This window comes from Cupressus sempervirens, chromosome 5 (assembly GCF_028749045.1).
Source record: "Cupressus sempervirens isolate cs-2001-9-10 chromosome 5, ASM2874904v1, whole genome shotgun sequence".
Taxonomy (NCBI): Eukaryota; Viridiplantae; Streptophyta; class Pinopsida; order Cupressales; family Cupressaceae; genus Cupressus; species Cupressus sempervirens.
The window spans coordinates 224805877-224821521 of record NC_143122.1 but is presented as its reverse complement, the minus strand read 5'-3'; the positions used below and the strand labels follow the sequence as shown (position 1 = coordinate 224821521).

Sequence of the window (15645 nt, the reverse complement as noted above, 5' to 3'; positions counted from 1 at the left end):
TGAGACCGCCGGTGTGGGAGTGCAGACCACCGATGCGGCTCGGAGTGCCAAGGGAGCAAGAACATGGAGTGAACTCTTCGTCCGAGATACACTTCCGGAAGGGACAACTTCAAAAGACCTTTCTTCACCAAAGTTCGTAGTTGTTGAGACCACCGGTGTGGGAGTGCAGACCGCCGGTGTGGGAGTGCAAACCGCCGATGTCGGAGTGCAGAGCCACGGTGGGGGAGTGAACACTACCAGTGTTGCAGGACCGAACAACGCCCGTGCACAAAATCCAGTAGTGATGGCAGGACCAAAAGAAAAGTTGTCGAAGTTTGATGGCGATGGTACGGCCGATCCCATCCGATACTGTAAAACATGTGAAATGATTTGGAAGGAAAATGGCATAAAAGATGCAAACGAATGGGTGAGGCAATTTCCAGCAACCCCACGGGGTGTCGCAATTGATTGGTTTACTGATACAAATCCAAAAAAGCTAAACAATTGGGACAACATTAAAAAGGAGTTTATCATGGAATTTCAACTGTTACACGATGATAACGAAATTGTAGCAGAGATATTCAATACTAAGCAGGGGAAGAATGAAACTGTCCACATCTACACCAAGAAATTAAATGACTTGATAGGTAAAATGGAAAATAAGCCGACGGACGGACTTCAGAAAAGATGGTTCATGCCTACGCCCGAAATTGCGGAAGAAAATGAAAATTGTGTCGCCGTCGTCATACACAGAAGCATACAACAAAGCAATGAACTTGGAAAGCGAGCAAAGGATGAAAAAGAAGAAGAATAGTTCCTCCGATTCAGATGACGACGCGTCCTCAGGAGAGGATAGCAGTGACGATGAAAACAGTAGCAAGAAGGTTCGCGCCCTGCAGAAGGACATGATCCGTATGATGAAGGAATTTAAAAACATGTAGAAGGAAACAAAGGGAAGCAAACTATGGTGCACGGAATGTAAGGCGAAAGGTCACACAAAGGGATCCTGTCCAAAGAACCAATTTTGCAAGATATGCTAGATCATGGGACATTCCATAAAAGAATGTCCCTTTAATTTGAAAGCCAGAGGACCTCAACAGGCGCTTCTTACACAAACAACTTCCACGTCAAGAGGGAACGGAAACACAAACATTGATGGTGCCACTTCGGGTGGATATAGAAATAATAGCAGAGGGCAAAACAACAACAATGCGAACAATAACACTAATAATGGCAGCCGAAGTCGAATTCAGTACGATGCGAACGGACAGCCGATCGTTCAATGCCGAGCATGTAATTTGTGGGGCCACTTTGCTCGGGATTGTACAACGGCGAACACACCGAAATTGTTATGCAGATGGTGTGGACTCGGCGATCATGAAGATGCCAAGTGCCCGAAGTCTAGAGTAAATCTAATCATCATTGGGACGGACGAAGAAGAGGTGTTGGTAATCACACGGAAACAAGCAAAACTATACCCCAACCCCGCGGAAGAAAAGAAGAGGCTGGAAGGACGGAAGGAAATCGAGAAAGCAACAACGTGGAGACATCTCAGTTGAAGGACACCACAGGCACCTCACCAAGGAACTGCGCAGAGCAGAACATAGTACAGCAGATACAACAAACTGAGGTACCCGTCAAAATAGGCGATTTGTTGCTCACAACGCCTCAACTCCGATCGACACTCACAAATATCGTGCCAGCTGCTAAGATACCAAGAGAACCAGGAAGAGGGAAGGAAATCGCCACCGGTGGAGAAGACCCAATGCTGCTAGCACTCACATCTGGACGACATCCGACGGTCGTCGAGATGGGGATTCTGGGAAATGTGCTAACCAACACAATTGTCGATGGAGGGTCCGACATGAATGTCTTACTCGAGGATACCTAGAAAAGGTTGGGACAGCCGACATTGTGGCCACCTACATTCCAATTGTTGACAGCGGACCAACAAGGCATTAAACCTCTCGACGTCCTGATGGCACAACCGATGACAATTGGCACACAACCGTTCCTGCTTGACTTTGTTGTGATCCCATTGAAGCGAAAAGGATGCGACGCCATTCTGGGCCGTGGATGGCTTATTCAAGCTAGAGTTAAACATGACTGGAAGAAAAACACTTTATCACTTGAAAGCAAAGGGCAGAAGTTCGTCATTGACTTGCACACCCAGATGGTCGGGGAAGAAGCTCTGTCATCAGATTGTGAAGACAAACATGAAGGGAGGCAGCGTATGGAACCAGATCAGGAGGGAGTCCTACAGTTGGAAGGAGGATCAACGGATGATGATTTGGATTCTGTCAACAGTCTTTACCACTGGCAAATAGAGGACTACGAACTCTTTCCAAGCTGTAATATGTTAAAGGTGGACAAAGGTGAGAAAGAAGAGGAAAATGAATGTCCGAAGAAATACAAAAAAGCGGAAGAAGGAAAGGCGGTTACTGTTTGAGGGGAAGAACATACAGTACAAACCTAGAAAAAGGAAAGATCCCACCGTACGACTGCGCAAACAGAAAAGGTTACGACAAACCACTAATATATTAGAAGGGTGCCGGCAGTAGGGAAAACACATCGTACGGTCTGCACAGGAAACAAAGAGAACAAGTTTAATAAAAACTTTAGCAATACAGAGTGAAGGTTCTAAAATCAAGAATACAGTTATTGACGGCAAGGGATGGCAGCCGACGAAATTGCAAGCACAATGGGCCACAGAGGTGACACAGAACAAATGCAAGGTGTGGCATGATAAACATTTGAAGCTCAACAGGTTTCAGCCAGGGCAGTTGGTACTAAAGTATGACGGACGGAATGGAATCAAACTAGGAAAGTTTAAGGTTAGATGGGTCGGGCCATACCAGATCCGAGAGGTAGGTGACAATGGAGTTATAAAATTGTGGACCCTGGATGGGCAAGAAGTGCCTCAAGTAGTCAACATGTTGAAGTTGAAGATGTACCATGCCAGGAAGACTCTGTCGTCGCAAAATGGCCAAGTTCGAACGACTCCCTCGTCGTTGTAGAATGGCGAAGTCTGGTGAGTTTTTGAGTTGAAGAAAAGAGAGAGAGAGAGAGTAAAGTATTTCACAGCGGACAAGGTGTCCGTGGACACCTGTTCTGCGGGATGGTTATTGTGTCCGCGGGTTGGTCATTGCGTGGAGAGAGTCCACGGATTTTTCATTTCCCCTGCGGGCACTTTGTATTTCGTCTTCCGCGGATGATTTTTGTGGCCGTGGATGAGTCTTGTTGCCCGCCACGAATGCTATCTACTTCATCGCAGATGTTCTTCGTTCCGCGGACGTTTGTTGCCCCCCACGAATGCTGTCTACTACCCCACAGATCTTCTTCCCGCGGACGTTTTCATGTTTCCATGAATGTATTTCGTCTTCCACAGATTGCTTTATGCATTTACCGTACCTGTCGAAGCTGCCTTCTTCACCATTCCACGGTTTGTCGCTTCATCTTCCCTGCCCACGGACCCATCCTTGTATCCACGTTAGACTCCCTCTCTTCCACACGAAACTTCTTTGTGGCCGCGGCTTGAAGTTTATACTCTCCCGCGAATGTTCAAATTTTTATCCCGGCGGAGTAAACATGCATCCTACCAACACGGTGTCTCAGATTTAGTGACTTCCGTTTTGCAACAAAGATCTGTTTTTTTTCCAATCCGCAAATGGTTGAATGTTCGCAAATATCCGTGGGAGAAAAAGAAAGAGTAAGGCAAAGATATTTTTGGGGTTCCAGATAGAACCTTGCCATGGAAAACAAAAGCGACAAAGGAGAAACCCTACATTGTAGAGAGGCAGAGCAGATGAAAGAGGCACAACAACAGACTAGAAAAAAAAAAAATGACGACAGATTGAAATAGTTTAGAATGAGTAACGCATGATGCCGAGGGGAAGGGAAAGACATAAATAGGTGGAAAATGCAAGCAGTTGCCAGAAAGAATGTAGGATCGAAAGAAAATCACGAAAATGGTGTTTTGTGTGAGTTTCAGAGTGCTAATTTGGTCTTGGAGACGAGGGGAAGCGCTGCCCTAGGACCCCGCGCGAGCATTGCCCCCAAACCCCAGTCGCTACAGTTATCAGTCATGGGAAGTACGACCAGTTGATGAGACCTGGAGCTGCTATAGGCATGGAGTGTCTGTGTACCGGAGGCACTTGGAATAAGTGTTGGACATGAGGCTGTCTTGGTGGATGCATAAAGAGCTCGGGAGGAGCTGATCATCCAATTGGAGGAAGTACAATGACACTTGGCTCAGGGTACCCAAGAGTTGGCAACAGAGAAAGCAGCACAGGTGGCTATCAAGGTCAGCTAAGGAGACAGTATTGTGTTAGCAAAGGCTATAGATGCATCATGGGTTGGAGACCAGTTTGTTGCAGGCACAGGACGAATGTGGAAGTGATCTATCTTGTGTTGTTAGTCAATTAATATATTTTGTGTGTTAATTTGTCTCGAGTATTTTGTAATTGTCGTCCGGAGACGACTTTTTCTTTTTGGGGGGGATGATGTTGTCGGTAGAAACTATGTAGCCAACAAGTAGATTAGGATTGTTACGTAGCCGACGGACCCCTTCAGGAAGGTTTGGCGGAAAGTATTTATACCCCATCTACAATCATTGTAAATCATCTGATCTTATGAAGCATAATGTAATCTCTTGGCATATGTGACTAAAGGAGTACTGTTGTTCTTGTTCATTGTCTGTGTGCGTTAATCAATTAATCTATGCAGTAAACAATGGCATCGTATTTGTTGCAATCACAAGCATTTTTTAATAAATGCCATTTCAAAGACTTAGTGCATACTGAATGCAAAACAGAAAATTGGAAGAGCGTTGAAAAGCAAATTTGAAATTGTTGTTTAAAGAGTAATGTTCAATCCTTCAGACATGTTTAAACTCATCAAAGTAATGCATGCCATTCTTTACTATTCTAAGCATATCAAAGGCAAGTGGCCCTCATTAACTTTCTCATCTCTCTCCCAAGCATACTTAAGAGTGGTAGTTTTAATGCATTCAAGATGCAAACAATAATTGGGAAAATGCCTGTATGTTTATGGTGCACAAGTACAAATTTGCAACCTATTTAGTAGCCACTTTCATTCTGAGGCAAAACATAAGTATATTCCTTTTTGTCCCATGTATTGCAACAAATTGCAACTATAGAATTTTTTAAGAGAATTCAGCAGTAAATTTTGAAACATTATCCCAAGATTATGCACACCTCATTCCACGACTGCTTCCTCCCCAATCACAATATCTTACTACCAGTTTCTTCAGCTGCCATAATCCATTAAGAGCCATAGCTGCACAACTTTCTTTACCCTGAAAATTTATCAGATGTGGACTATATTAAAAATTCATTCAAGTTTCTACGTGAATTCAATGTGGTGTACAAATGCATATGATGGACAATAAAGCAGGTAAAGGCTTCATTAGTTCACTAGAGCACACCTATAAGATCAAAGATGCGCATAAATTTGGAAAATGAAGAATAAAATAACATTATTGGGACCAAAACTTGCAATAAAACAAATGCCTTTTTTTGATCCTAGGCTTCAAGATCCCCGAGTCCTAAAGCCTTGTAATTGCCTGCAAATTTGCCCAATGGCTTTTTAGTTTATACACATTAGCAGTTAATTTTTCATTTTAAATTATTCCACTAATCATTGTTGCAGTTGCCATTTGTAAAGGTATATCAAAAAGACTCGGACCAAACTACTACTATCATCAACATATGCACATTCCCTGTTTCTATCATGAGCCATCAGTCCATTATGTGTTAAGATTTTTTATAAGAAACCTTTTATAGTTGTCTAGTGCATAGAAGGCACAATTCCTCAAATGTGCCATGGACCACAACTACAGATCTTAAAATAGCGTAGGTTGGTGATTCAATATTATACTACTGAAATTCAACATGTTAGTCATATTTTAATGATTTTATGTTTGTTCTGGCCATGCTGCCATGAGAATTTAACTGTCAATCAAAAATATTAGAACATAACATTACCAGGAGACTCTTACCTCAACCTTGGCACTTATCTACCGTATCGGAAACACTTCCCGTCATGGAAATTCATTAGGGAATTATATATAAAATTATCTTGCATCTCTATTTGTATTCTTCAAAAATTCCTTTAAAATTGGGAAACTTCCTACAGAGGATTCTCAAAAATATCATATAGCTTGCACTGGGTTGCTTTAAGTGGTAAATATGTGATTGACAAAAGCTGAGCGAACTAAAGAAACATACTAATAAACTTGTAATTCTCTACTTATTAAGTAAAATATTACAACCTTACTTTGTTATCGAAAATTGCCTTATTAAATACTAATGAAGTTATAGTAGGAAAAGAAACAAAAATAAAGCTTAAGGTGTACAGGCATTCAAGTTTTATCAATTCATTGAAAATAATCTTTTTTGAGAAGCTCAACACCATATTTTAAAAAGTAAAAGCACTTTTGTCCTAATATCTCTCTATTTTTATATCACAATCAAATATCAATATTATTAATCTTTCCTTTTGTTGACATCTATTTCAACACTTTACAATGTTACTAATTATTTTTAAGCATTTTAGCATTTTATATTCTTCGAAATTGCACATCCAGTGTGTGTGTCATCATGATGATTATCAAATCACAAATGTCAATATTATTAATCTTTGCTTCTATTTATCTATTTCAATGTATTAGAATGTTACTGTTGTCAACTAGATTGCACCCTTGTGTTTAAATGAAACTTTCATCAATCTAGTGAAACATGGGATGATCCTCGGCTTGTGGGTGTGCTATGTTAAGGATCAACCTCCGGTATAAAGGGTCAGCTTCCCTTGAATCACCTATTAAAACTGAACTTAAACTTTGTAAGAAAAGGGGAAGAGGGAAAACAAATAACATAAACTTAACTTGAAACAAAGGTGATTCACCAAAACTATGAGAATGGTGCAGCTTCAAAGGGAAAACCCACAACTGTAATTAACATAACAGTTCGATCACAGGATGATCCTAGTAGCTTTAGATGCATATAATGTAACAAGGTGCAGGGTTCAAAACAAGGAAACTTGTTCACAACTTTTCAACATGGTTACACACAAAACACACCAACTCAATTCAAGAAAACTATTTCTCACATGCCTTCCTAAACATTAACTTTAAGCGAAGGATCACAAAAATCACACTAACTTAGAGCTGAAAACACTTAGAAGACAATGACAAGATAAGATAGGGCCAAAGAGAATCACTGTTATATTATATTCAGAAGGAGCAAATGCTCAAAACTGCATCACAAGGTTTAACTTGAGCTACAAACAGTACTAACTCTCCAAGGAGAAAAAGCCAACTCCAAGGAGGTAGAATGCAAGAACTAATTGAAACAATACCAAGGAAAATGGTATAAATAGGTTCCAACCCCAAATCTGCATCATTTTCTCAAACTGGAAACATATCCATGACTTCCATCAAATCTGGGAATGGAAAAAAGTAACTGACATCTGCTGAAATCTGGAAATCTGCACATGAAATCTTGACTCCAAATACCATGCTGATCATAACTGAATGCTGGCATCCTCCTTAAAATTAGCTGGTAGGTGTGAGCAATAATGAAAGCATATAATTTGTTATTTGAAAACTTTCCATCTCTCAAATACCCATGAATTTGGTACAATCAAGTCTCACCATCCCCTTTATTTGCCTTAAAAAATATATTTAAATAAGATGATACATTAAAATAACATCTATTTAAATATTTGCAAAATTGGCATGCGCAAAATGAAAAGATCCCCCCTCTTTATATGATCTTTACATATACACCAATCCCCGATATCTCTATGAAACAAAAGACTCCATCTTTATGTAATTACGTTTAAATAATTTAATGTTATTAAATAAAACATCTCCCCACGTGCCAACATTTTCTAAAAAGTCAAGCCCTTCTCACACTTAAGCATTTTATTATTAAAAAAAACCCTTACAATATATTAAAATGCCTCCCACTTTGAAATATCAAAACTTCAGCCATTAAATATTAATACTCTTCCCAAACAAAGCCTCTCTTAAAATATTCAAAGAATCCCACCATATGAAAATGTCATTTTAATGGAAAAATCCCAAGTCAAAACCCAATTCATGAAGGAGGAAGTTCATTTTTCAGATAAACTTTACTTTGGGCTCCCAAAAAACGTGCCCTAGCTGCTTAAACACTGAATCTAACAGAGGAATGGGAAAGTTGCTTGTTTGGAGCCACTAAGATCGGCTTTGGCAAGTCTGAAAGTGGAAACTTTTTACTGTACTGGTAAAGGAATCAACGCATACAGACAATGAAACAGAATAGTAGAATTATATTCGCATATGCCAGAACATACATTAGGCTTCATAATATTCGCAATAGTAGATGATTGATGATTTACAATGATCCCAGACGGGATATAAATACTGCTGCCGAACCTTCCCGAAGGGTTCCGTCGGCCACAACGTTACATCCGCTACAAACTATTTACCCGTCGGCTACAAAATACAAAACACCGACGACAGTCAATCCGTCGGCTACAGAAACACTGTCGGAACCATCCAGTCGGCTGACACCATCCCCCCCAAAAAAAACAGTCGTCTCTTGACGACTAACAAAATATCTGAGACAAATTAACAAACAAAATACATTAACGAACTAACTGCAACAAGAAAAATTTGCTTCTGCCACATCACTTTTACATTCATCCCGTTGCATTTGTAGTCTCTGCTAACACAACACTGTCTCCTCAAGCTGACCTTGATAGTCACCCGTGCTGCTTTCTCTGTCCAACCCCTCGGCACCCCGAGCCAAGTGTCACTACACTGCCTCCAACTGGATGATCAGCTCCTCCCGAGCTCTCTACGCATCCACCAAGACAGCCTCACAGCCAACACCTACTCCCACTGCCTCTGGTACACAAAAAGTCCATGCCTACAACAAATTCAACTCTTCTCAACTGGTTAAACTCCCACAACTGATATCCGCAATGACTGGAAGTCCAGGGGGCAACGCCAAGACCAAATTAACACTCCGGAACTCACATAAAAATGCACGGAACACACTGTTTTTGCCATTTTCTACCAATTCCAAACTCTTTTTGGTAACCACTGTTGCTTCCCCTTCCCTTTGGCATCATCTGTTACTCATTCCGAACAACTTGAATTTGTCATCGTATTTTTTTAATTTTATTTTTTAAAATTTTTTTTACTGCTTCCTCTTTCTTGCTCCTCACAAAACCCTGAACTTCTGCTGCTTATACGTATATAGGTGGACGGAAGAACTTTGCACGTTGGATTTCTCCAGCACTCCGTCGGTCTTACACTCCGTGCACCACAACTCACTACCTTTTGGCTCCTTCTGCATGTTTTTAAACTCCTTCATCATGCGAACCATATCCTTCTATAGGGCACGAACCTTCTTGCTGCTGCCTTCGTCGTCACTGCTATCATCTCCGACAGGCTCGTCGTCATCAGAATCAGAGGAGCTAGTTTTCTTCTTCTTTGTCTTCTATTAACTTTCAAGGTCCAGTGCTCTGTTATATGCATCCACATATGATACCGGTGGGACAATTTTCATTTTCCTCTGCAATTTCGATCGTACACCGTCCATGAACCATCTTTTCTGCAATCCGTTTGCCGGCTTGATTTCCATTTTGTTTATTAAGTCTTTTAATCTCCTGGCGTAGACGCAGACAGTTTCGTGCTTCCCCTGTTTGGTATTGAAAATCTCTGCTACGATTTCATTATCATCCCGCAAGAGTTTAAATTCTGCCAGGAACTCCTTTTTAATGTTATCCCAGCTATTTAGCTTTTGTGAATCCGTATCTGAAAACCAATCAATCGCCACACCCCGTAGAGTTGTCGGAAATTGCTTGACCCATTCGTTGGCATCTGTGATTCCATTTGCCCGCCAGATCGTCTCACATGTCTTACAATGTCGGATGGGGTCGGCTGTACCATCGCCCTCAAACTTCGGCAGCTTTTCTTTGCGTCCCCCCATCACAACTGAATTTGGTAGAGGCGTTACTGGGTCCTGCAACACTGGCGCTGTTTACTCCAACACTGGAGGTCTGCACTCCTGCACCAGCGGTCTGCACTCCCACACCGAAGGTCTGAACTCCCACACCGACGGTCTGCACTCCCACACCGGCGGATTGCTCTCCCACACCGACGGACTGCTCTCCCACACCGGCGGTCTGCACTCCCACACCGGAGGTGTCGACAGCTGCGAACCTTGGTGAAGAAGAAGGATCTTCTGAAGTTGTTTCCTGCGGAAGTCTATTCCGGACGAAGAGGTCACTCCACGCTCGTGCTCCCTCGGCACTGCAAGCCGTGCGAGTTGATGCTCTTCCATCTGAATTTTCTTCCCTCAGCGAACACAAATTCAAGAACTCCTCCCGTGCTTCTTCCACCAATTCCATCCGCTGCCGAGTCTCCTCCAACAATTCCTCCGCACTCCTATTTCCATCAGCAAGCTTCTGGAATCTCCTTCGGCGATTTGCCTGTTGTGCCAGAATTAAATGTTCTTGTGCAGTACGGATTCCATCTTTTCCCTTCACCTTATTTCGATCCTTGTTAAGCTGATTTGGCATTAATCTTCATTCCTCCCACCTTCCAGATTCATAAGGCAACGATGTAATGTCCCCCTTTTAGCATTCATAGCATGATGTTGTCGTTAGCCTATTTCCCCACGGTCCCATAGGCTAACCAGGACATTAAAAGGGCTTAGAGGCCATTTGGCCTAGATAGTTTCAGTTGCAGGTCTTTCTGAGGGGTTTTGAGGCAACTTTGGGCATACTTACTATTTATAGTAAGTCATCTTGGACATGGTCGAACATCCAGGGGCAGCGGTATGTCGATGGTAATTGTTTAAAATCGACAAGAAGACTTGTTTATCATTGATAAGATTTGTTATGCATTGATAAAGCTATTTTATAAAGTTAAATTTAAATATTTAACTTTATTAATGCATAGACTATAGTTTGTGAAAAATATTTAAATTAAAAGAGTCCCCTTTATTTTATAACACATTGGAGACATAAGTTACATAAAGGGAGTTATGTTTTATCCCACATTGAGAAAACGAAAGACGAAGCTCTTGTGAGAACACTATAAAAGAAATGGAAAGAGCTTCTTTTAAGCATGGTTGGAAATATCAAAGAAATTGGAGAATTTTCTGGAGGTTATGTCTCAATAGTTTGAAGGACGAAATCCCTTCAAGCTGAAAATCTTGACGCCACTGAAAGATATGGTCTTGAGATTCAACAGGGTAGCAATCCAAAAAAGCAGTCCAAAAAAGTGGAACCGAAAAAGCAAGCGGAAAAAGCGGAATCGAAAAAGCAAGCGGAAAAAGGGGAACTGAAAAAGTAGGCGGAAAAAGCGGAATCGAAAAAGCAAGCGGAAAAAGCGGAACCGAAAAAGCAATTCGAAAAAGTAAAGCAGAAGGGGCAGCATTGAAGAAAAATTATTACAGCCATCTACAACCAGGTTCCCTTGTTAGTATTGTTTTTTTTTTGGGTATTATAAGTTTCAGCTGTAAGTGTGCATTATACCAGCATTGTCATTTTGGTAATCCATGTAAATGCCAAAGTCTTGGCCATATTTCATGAGCATTGTATTAGAAATTTGATTGCAATCAAAAAGATAATAGTTGCTGGTGTCATTTAAGCAATTCAATCTCATTATTTAGCAGCTAGATAGTTTGCATACCAACTGTTTGCAAAAATGCCAGTTGGTTGTAGGTGTTCTTTTCTCATGCTTAGATCATAATATATGCACTGAATATTGTCAAAATTAGGAGCACACTCATGTTAGGTCATTGTGTAGTTCATTGTAATCTTCTATCACTAGATTCTCATTGATGCAAATTGGGAAAAAGTCATTTGAAGCTAGCTGAAATACTATATCAATCATACGTCCCTTGCATGTGAATTGTTTGATGAAATTCCTTGAGCTTTCATCAGCATTTTTTTGAGGGCAGATTAGAGGTGGGTTATTACAGTGGTATCAGAGCTTGCTTGCAAAGTGTTTGACGAAATGTCAAACAACTGAAGTATAAAGATTTTTGGTGTTGAAGAAGTTATAACCTATTGGGGTTATTACAGTGATATCAGAGCTTGCTTGCAAAGTGTTTGACGAAATGTCAAACCACTAAAGTATAAAGATTTTTGGTGTTTGAAGAAGTTATAACCTATTGGGGTTATTACAAACGGCGCCAAATGTTTACCGTACTGGTAAAGGAATCAACGCATACAGACAATGGAACAGAATAGCAGAATTATATTCGCATATGCCAGAACATACATTAGGCTTCATAATATTCGCAATAGTAGATGATTGATGATTTACAATGAGCCCAGACGGGATATAAATACTGCCACCGAACCTTCCCGAAGGGTTTCGTCGGCCACAACATTACATCCGCTACAAACTATTTACCCGTCGGCTACAAAATACAAAACACCGACGACAGTCAATCCGTCGGCTACAGAAACACCGCCAGAACCATCCAGTCGGCTGACAGAAACAGCAAGCGTATAAGGTAAATCTTGGTGTTTTTCTCCTCCATTTTGATCATTCTTGCTTGCTGGTTGGAAAATAATGTCACGGCCTGCAATTTTTTTACTCCATTTACTTGTTAAAATGAATGCTTCCATTGTTATTTGATTGGGCTGGAGGTTACATAGGCCACAGGCATGATATTGCACTGCCTTTGTGTTTTCTTTGTTTTCACAGTTTATAAAAACCCTCGCCGCGGCCTGCACATTTTTGTGAAAGGCTCCAAATCTTTGTTTTTAATTACTCATGCCTATAGCTCTTCACTTAATATATTCGGAGATCATTCTTTATATTCCATGTGATGTTGATTTTTTCTTTCTTAATTCCCATTACTGAGAATGGAGCGGCAGCTTGCAAGCTTTGTCTATGTATTTCATTCATGAATGCTCCATTAAATTTGCTGCACATTTCATACATGAATCATGGCTGTTGTTTAAGTGTTTTGAGATGGAACGCATTGGTGGCTTTGCGCATTCGATGCTTTATCTTTTGCTTCAGATTAATAGCCATTGTGTCCTACCTCGTGATTGCTTTTGGGATTCAAACATGCTTGTTGTTTTAACATGCATTCAAGGGCTCTCTTTGCTCTGTACTTTTGTGCTTATATCGTGATCATTTAATGTTTACTTTCAGCATCATTGTATTGGCATTGAAAGAGGTTTGATCATTGCATGTATGAAGCTTTGACTCCTATTCCTTCGAAAGTACTTGCTGCTCAACTTCCAGCACTACCCTTTGGTTTCATGCATGTTGCAACATATGATGGGCTGGTTGCTTTGATTTCATGCTTCAAATGCATGTGGGTTTGCTGATCTAAACAAGGAATCCATTTGTTCACAGCCCGTAGCCTTATTATGTGCTCGATAACTTGATCAATTTGTATTTATTACAGCATTGTTGCACTTTGCTCTTTTCCTTGTGCAAAAACCTCCATGTTTCTCATGCATACTTTGATTGACATGCTGAAAATGTGAAAAGTTTTTTAGCTTCAAGGTGCATTTGCTGTGCTTCCTATAAGGCTTTTGGCATCATTATATTGCTGTTTGCATCACACCTATGGATGCATTTCCTACATCATGAAATGTGTTTGCATGCTGAACTTATTAACACTGTGGGTGCTCCAAACCTGATCTTGCATATTCCTTGTGCTTTTATAATGATCTCATCTCATGATGCCTACATGCATTATGTTGCAACAAATTGAAATTACTTTTCATTTTCAGCATTCTATGTCATTCACATGTATGCTGAAATTTATGACGAGATAACCATGTCACTGTTATGTACATGCTTTGCACTTTTCCCATATGGTATCACTTTAATGCTTCATGTGCATGTATAGAAATCAGTCATGTACCCATTAATGAATGCTTTGAGGAACGGGAATATTCTTTGATTTAATGGCATCATTTCAATTCATTTGTCATGCCTATGGAGATATTGCTAGCTTGATGTTTACAGTCTTCTTGTTTATTCAATATCAAATGAAGCAACATGCACTTCATACATGTGACTGAAATATGATGGCTGATCCATTATGTGATATGCTGAAAATATGAAGCACCATGTTTCATTTCTTTTACAATATTCTGAAGATAAAAGATGCATTTTAAACATAACTTGATCATGTTGCTGTTTTCATTAATGCTTTTGTTTACCATAAAGGGTAAAAGGATACTTATCAGTTATCGCATTCAATAGATTAAGATGTAACACAGAACAGATACTTTATTCGTATGCACTCCAAGCACAATGCTTACAATGATAATGATTATGATGTCTCAATAGTCCCTTCCGAATGGTGTACATATACTTTCCCACAGGGGTGACTCAACCGTCACACGCCCTTTCGAATACAATTCTACCTGTCAGCTACAATATAGAATTTACTGACAAAATCATCCCCCCCAAAAATCAAAGACAACTCTTACAACAAAAACCAAAACAACTAATTACATCAAGACTTAAACAACTAAGAAGAGGGAAGTGTCCCTGGTGTAGTAGATGTTCGTGCTCTCAGCTCGTTCAGCTCTGCTCAAAGCTGATACACTTGCCCTATTCGTACTTTCAAATATGCTTCAGCCTCCATCTGAAGCTCCAAGTCTGACTGCATCATTTCAGCAATTTCTCCAAGCTCCCTCCTTCTCCGCTGCCACCTTCTCTTTCTCTGCTGCCACCTGTTGTAGCTGACTTTGTCATGCCAAGAGTGCTGCCCACTCGGATTCCTAGGCTGCCCTCTCTGCATCTAGTTCCACTCTCATTGTTGCTACCTTGGCAGCTGACTCCTCCCGAGTCCTCTCTGCGACTGCCTGGTCTGCCTGGCTCCTCCAAAGGGTATAATAAGCCTTCCAGTGTATCCAAACTATCTCCTCAATCAGAGCCTCTATGTGGCTCTCCATACACGTCCCTCTCGTAGTGGCCCAATCCTAGCACATCTCCGCAGTCTCTACACTCGGCCATCCACACTCCTCAAAACAAATTGTAAAGGTTGCTGGACACGCTACCCTCATGAAGGATACAATGTGTTCCAACTCCTTTACCACTGAGTCCAAGGCAATTCTCTGTGTAGAGGCCACCACTTGGCGAGCCCGAGTCACTACATCAACCAGGAATGTCTCCATAACCTCTCCCATCACTGCCTCTGGCCCCATTGTAGGCAGATGTTAAGCACTCATGGCCATCTCCACTGCTTCCACTATCCACTCAAAGGTGCTATGTGGTACCTCATCAGTCTGTGTCAAATGACTCTCCTCCACCTGTGTCTGTAGAGCATCTCTTTCTGAAGCTACCTCTCACACAGGTGTGAGAATGCCTGACACTCATGGTGCTAGCATATGATTAAAGCTCATACCCAAGAACGAGCTCAACCTCTAAACCCTAATCTCTTTGTTTGGCTCCTCAGGGGATGTCAGGAAACAGTGTATCGAGATGCTCCCGACGAGGTATCAGGATGTTCCCGACAGGGTATCGAGAGGTTCCCAACGAGGTATCAGGATGTATGTCGTCAGGCTGACATGTATCGAGATGTATCCGGAAGGTTCTATTATTGTAGTTGACATGTTGTATGTGGCCGACGGATACCTTCGAGAAGGTTCCTCGGATAG

The 15645-nt window shown here is 41.1% G+C and overlaps 1 protein-coding gene across 2 annotated transcripts in view; it reads right to left on the bottom strand.

The window, feature by feature from the left end:
• Window positions 1-15645, bottom strand: part of LOC149555244 (large ribosomal subunit protein mL43-like) — a 99182-nt gene that overhangs the window by 45758 nt on the left and 37779 nt on the right. For both annotated transcript variants that reach the window (XM_089829352.1, XM_089829351.1), the window contains exon 2: window positions 5196-5296. In XM_089829352.1, coding sequence (XP_089685478.1) covers window positions 5196-5275 — 80 coding nt within the window. In that variant the 5' untranslated portion in view covers window positions 5276-5296. The remainder of the gene's footprint in view (window positions 1-5195; window positions 5297-15645) is intronic.